General features: G+C 38.0%; 1 protein-coding gene across 3 annotated transcripts in view; it reads left to right on the forward strand.

The window, feature by feature from the left end:
* The window catches only part of KIAA0825, a 426,330-nt gene that overhangs the window by 140,280 nt on the left and 280,050 nt on the right, over window positions 1–6,000 (forward strand). For all 3 annotated transcript variants that reach the window (XM_082458005.1, XM_082458002.1, XM_082458003.1), the window contains one exon: window positions 5,341–5,451. In XM_082458005.1, the coding sequence (XP_082314131.1) occupies window positions 5,341–5,451 (111 nt within the window). The remainder of the gene's footprint in view (window positions 1–5,340; window positions 5,452–6,000) is intronic.

The raw sequence follows: 6,000 nt of genomic DNA on the forward strand, positions 1-6,000 counted from the left end.
AAAAAAAAAAAGGTGTCTGGCAGAATGCAAAATGATCCAGAAAACAGAGGTAGTTCTCTTAGCCATTTTGTTTAGATTAAGTGACTCCCTTTGTATTCTTCCCTCTAAACATTATTTTTGAGGGAAATCTCTATCAAAAAAAAGAACTAAAATCAAGCAGCTTTATGTGTGGTCTTAATAAGATAAAACACTGGTAAATGGCTAGTCGTTAATTTTGGAGAAGGCCAGTGCCCTGAATCTCTGACTAGCTGGTTCCTGCCCTGTACTCTGGGGTCAAGTCTTGTTCACCATATGTCCTGTTCTCAATCTGTGCCTTGGCTGTGTACCACCCAAGACTGACTTCACAGATGCCCCCAAAATTCATCCTCCTTTCTACTGAGCAGGGTCTGACAATACCTTCTATTTATTCACTCCTTTTTTTTTTTTTTTTTAACCAGTATTTACAGTGTACTTTCTATAGGCCAAGCATTGTGCCAGTCATTTTCTAACTTCAAATCATCATTTTCTAACCTCAAAGAGTTATTTTCATCATGAGAAACACAAGCCAGGGGCAGGAGAAATGCAGGGAACCGTACTGTACTCCAAGTAGCTTACCTTGTGTCTTTCACTTAATGACATTTAGGCAGCAACTTATAGTCCCAGGGGTAACACTGCTTTATGAAAGAAAAGCAGTGACTTAGAATTATGTTTAAAATGGTGAAGTAGATTGAATTTGGTTATCTCTACATATTCATGGTTAGTTGGCTATGATTTTAGGGGCATCAGAAAGGCTCATATGTCCTCAGTTATCTCAAGTATTCCAGTGTTGTCTCAATAGTTCAGTTTCAAACTAATTCTACTTCCTCTGAAGTTATGGTCTTCTCTTGTTATTTTTATTTATTGCGTACCTCCAATGGATTCGGCACCATGGTAGCCACAGATGATATAAGACATCTCACCTGACCCCTCCGCCTCTGTGGAACTTACGTCCTTGGGCTACCTCGATTCCATCCTGGAGATTTACTCCATTAGCATCATATTATGAGACACAGTTCTTCTGGGAGGGCAGCCAAAAGCAGGGTGGCACGAGAGAAACATAAAACCCAGCTAACTCTTTTTAACATATCAGTTTATCTCACTTTTGATGTGCACTGAATTTATTTCATTCTAGCAGCAGCTGGCTGCATAAGCTCAAGGAGTCAATCAGTTCTGATAATGAAAAAAGGAAGGAAGGCAACATAATTGTAGATCAGGGACCCAAAAGAGACAGAATCTGGGATAGTGTGCTCAAGTCGGGTGGTGTGATCAGCCCAGAGCCAGTATGATGTTAGCAATAGAGAAGGGGCATGATGTTGGAGGAAAGGCAAAGGCAAGGAGTTTCCCCAAATTTATATTTTTCCCTTTAAGCAAAGCTGTCTTTACAGGCCGCTAATTTGGAAATGTGAAGAAATGTATTCTGCTTCAACCTATGGACAATTACTTATTTTTAAAGGAGTATGCACATTTGCTATATCAAAATTCTTTTATGTCTTGTGGAAAATATAATTCTGTGGCTCATATGATTGTATTTTACTCTCCACTATGAATTATTTAGAGCATCTTCTCTTTTAACTGTATACCAAAACATCATTAGAGGTTATCTAATAGCTAGATCATCATTTCATTCTCCCATGGAGGCTTGTAGGCCAATTTTCACCCTGTTATACTCTCCAGAATAATGAAACTAATTTGGGATCTTGCTGTGGAATTAAATGCTCATACAGATCCCACCCCCTCTGAGACCATAAACATCTGCCATAATATTTTATTATCGCCAAATAACCTTGCTATTGCCAGTACAACTCTCAGTGGAGGAAAAGAGTTTAGGGACTGGCAGAAATGTTCTGGGAAGTATTGCATTGCCAATGGTTTGTAGTCTAAGAAACTTTGGCACCAAATAACCATTCCATTATTATTAGATCCTCCATTATTTTTTCTAATCTTGAGAATAAAACTGTACCTAGACAACTGTTTAGACTATTAGGAATTCCATGTCAGTTCTGAGGTAGTTGTAGACCTTCTGAAGAAGTATTTGCAACTGTCATTATCATACTGATACTACCTTACATTTGTTGAGCCCTTATTATGTACAAGGCACTTTGCTAAAGGCTTTTATGCATTATCTCAATCATCACACTGACCTTGTGAGGTGATTATTATTATCCCCATCTTACAAATGAGAACACTGAAGCAAAGTTAATTGCCAAACAACATTACACATCTAATAAAGAGCCCACCCAAGATACACACCCAGGCTATCTGGCTCCAGAGGTCCTGCACATACTCAGGCAGGTGCATTTATGATCTTCCATGACCCTCCCCTTGGGTATGGAGCAGGCAGCAAAAAGTGAATGTAAAAGGATCAGAGGTAGAGTTAAGTCCTAAGAAGAAGCAAAGCCACATAAGGGCATAGCGAGGGATGGAGTGATGAGAAGGGAAATATTTTAGACAGGGTGGTCAGGGAAGAGTTATCAGATAAGGTTTCGAGGTAGAGCCATCTATGGAGCCAGTTGAACATGACAGAGAGGGCATTCTAGGTAAGGTATTCATTCTTGGAGAAATGAGGTGCCCCCTACCCCCTGCAGATAACTGGACAAATGGGGATTTATGCAAAGGGCTCAAAGAGGTAGGTGGAAAAGTAGGCAGAGGCTATGACACCACAGCCTCTAGTTCCTCCTTCTCTCTCATCAAGCCCAGCTCTTGTCCCATCCTTTTACCCAAGTACGTCACTTTCTTTGAGACAGCCTTTTTTTCCAGACTCATTACTGTACCTCCTCTCACATTATACCAGCACCTTCCTCTTCCTAGCTCCCTTGCTAGTACGTGTCCCTCTCCTGCACCCTCACTCTCTTGGCCTCTCTGTTCAGCCTCTGGAACACTGTTGGCAAAAATCACTCAGCTGTCCTTTTGTACCATTTGACAATCCTACCCCTTGTCCTGTCTCTGGGTAGCTCCCTCTTTCATCCTTCTTCACTTTGGCCAAACCCTCCACCTTGTCCCCTCCCACTATTTGCTAGAAGGTGGCCTTCTCCTTTACTTCTCTGCGAAACCCAGACCATCATGTATGTACTTTAACTTCTCCATTCTTAATAATTATCTTGATTCTTACTTACCTTTACATCCTTTGACTGGTGATAAGTGAGTCTTTTTTGCCAACCACAGCAAATCTTTTAACCTGAGCTCTTGATGACATTTACCTCCTACGTCATGGCCTTAGTCTCTGGTTCTTCTCCCCAAGACTCTCTTGTATTAAAAAATATTCCTTCTTTATTATTGTGCCTCCCTTCTAAAACAGAGTTTGTGCTCATTGTCTCCACTTTGGCACCTACCATTTACTCAATACACTGCAGCTGCCCTCATCATGCTAAACAAACAACATGGGCTAGGTCATCCATGCACACCCAATTGCTAACTTTACAATTTTTGTCCCTCCATTCACTTACCCTCTCTGCAGCTTATGACACTATTGGCCATTTCTCTAACCCTAACATCACTTTCTCCTGGCTCTTTGCCTACTTCTCTGATGATTCCTTCCGCTTCATTTGAGTGCTTCTTTTTCTCACCTCACCCTTTAAATGTTGGTGTGTTCCAGAGTTCCATCCTTGTCCATCTTTTCATCTTACACTGTTTCTTTGGGTGAATTCACCCATTCCCATGGCTTCACCATTATGCTAGTGACTTACATATCAGTATCTTCAATCCAAATGTCTCTTGTATATGCTGGATCAGTAAATCCAAATTCCTATTGGAGTCTGCAGCCCCCTCAGCATATCTAAAACTAAGGAAAGCACCTGCAAGTCGTCCAGACTTCCCCTTTTATCTTAACCCTTCTGCCTTCTACCTCCTCCCTTTTGCTGCCTCCAACCCCATATCATTAGAGAATGAATATTGTTAATTCTATTAATTTTATTTCTTTTTATATTTGTCCCATACACACGATCTCTTCTGCTTCTTACTTTGGTTTAGGACTTTGTCTTCTTCTGCCTGGTCTACTGAAATATCATCTTCATTATCTCCCTTCCTCCAGCCCTAATCTCCAATCAGTTCTCACTAGTGCACAAGTGAGTTTCTTAAAATGTAAAATAACTGATAAAACTCCTATGCTATAAACTCTTCAGTGATTCCTCATTGCTAATACAAAGTCCAGACTCCTTAGAAAAGCATGTCTTGGTGTCCTGACCTAGCTCATGCCTGCTTCTCTAGTTCACACAGTGGAAGGTATGGGATGGAAATAGGACAGCCTCATTTTGGAGCCTATTTATGGAATTTGGTTCTATCTGAAATTTAGTGAGGAAATGGCTTTCAAAGAGGAGATGATCTATTAAAAGTCTAAAAAATGTCAACATGTATTTAATTAGAAGGTGTTCTACTTGGCGAGACAAACAGTGGAGAGGCAGGTCAAATTTGGAAATGTGAGGATACAAGAAGCAGGCTGTAGGATGAAAAGAGAGGGGTGGGTTTTCAAAGTCAAATTCCATTCTACCTATTATTTAAAAGATGCTATTGCTACTGTACTTTAGATGAAGAGAGATAGCACCACTTCAAACAATTCTATTTCTAAAATGTTCCCAGTTGTGACTCTTAACTCCATGTAGGCAAATATAGTCTTCTGTTATTATAAAAATTTTATTAGACAAGCTATCTACTAAAGAATTTATGTAACAAATCCTTTTTTATTACCTCAAGATTTATTGTTGAATTTGGGCCAGCATAGAAAAATGTTATAGTTACTTCTCCAAAGATAGTTGTAGACCAGATATTCTGGCCAAATTGTTTTAATTTTGAAATCACAGTCGTATATTTTACAGTTAAATTCTTCTTTACCCTCCTTCTGTAGGCCCTTAGGAGCATACAAAATTAATTGTAAATTCTCATTAATTGTTTAGTATTTATAAATCACTTTAAAGAGTAAAAAGAGGTACCTTTATGCTAAACATTTTTGCATTAACGAAGTGCACAAGTGACAAAAAAAAAAAAATTGACATTTATTGGATTCAGATTGAGGGAGGGAGACATACGTGGTATTCATTTTACTATTCTTCATACATTTATTTTTGACAAATTTTATAATGGGAATTTTTTAAATTAAATGATAATGGTATTGTCATACCTTCCCAAGTGTAAGGGTTGTTGCAGAGAGGCCTCTGAATCACCTATTAAATTATAAATACCAAGTGGATGAAGTGGGTGCATTGTCCATTCTAGCACAATACTGTTTTGTGTAAAATCATTAACTTTGAATACTAAGGAAAAATAAGTTTTGATGGTCTTCATAGTTAATGTTCCCTGTATATGCTGAAATAATGATTTTTATTTCCCTAGGACTTTTCAGCATGGCATGAATGATTCTGCTTCAGATTCCTTAAAGCCATTTTTCAAGCAACCATTACATTGGCTTTCTTGCATATCACATTTCTACCCTTCTTTACTCAGGTGAGAACCTCTAAAAACTATACCATCTATAATTCTTTGATTCCTTTGAAGTTTAATAGAAACTTTTATCCATGGAGGTAAATACATCTTACAAAAAGAAATTAAAACTTTTGACACTACGCAGGTAAGTAAAGAGTATATTTCTTTTTTTAGCTCAAGAATCCAAGATATAGGCCTCATAATCATTCTACTAACATAGTTTTACTAAAGTAATGGAAAAATGTGAATTTTTGGAATTAGTTTTATTTTAGCTAATTGCCTAGCCATTTTAAAATTCATCCTTCTTGATCTATGACTGGGGTTTTGACAGTTCTCCAACTAATTGTCAAAAAAAAAAAGCAGTAATACGGGGTAATTCATGTGACTAACTCAGAGCCTGAGGAAAAAGTTGAGAGAGGAGTAACTTTAAAAATTATGAATAGGGTCTTTCACTTTTATTATTTAATTAATGGCATTTAAACATAAGAAAAATCATTTAAAGCATGAAATGTACTTCCAGAGTAATCTGATGACATTTTGTGGCATTACGTGGAATGTCAGTTTGATTCT

Source organism: Balaenoptera physalus (genome assembly GCF_965194825.1).
Source record: "Balaenoptera physalus genome assembly, chromosome: 3".
Taxonomy (NCBI): Eukaryota; Metazoa; Chordata; class Mammalia; order Artiodactyla; family Balaenopteridae; genus Balaenoptera; species Balaenoptera physalus.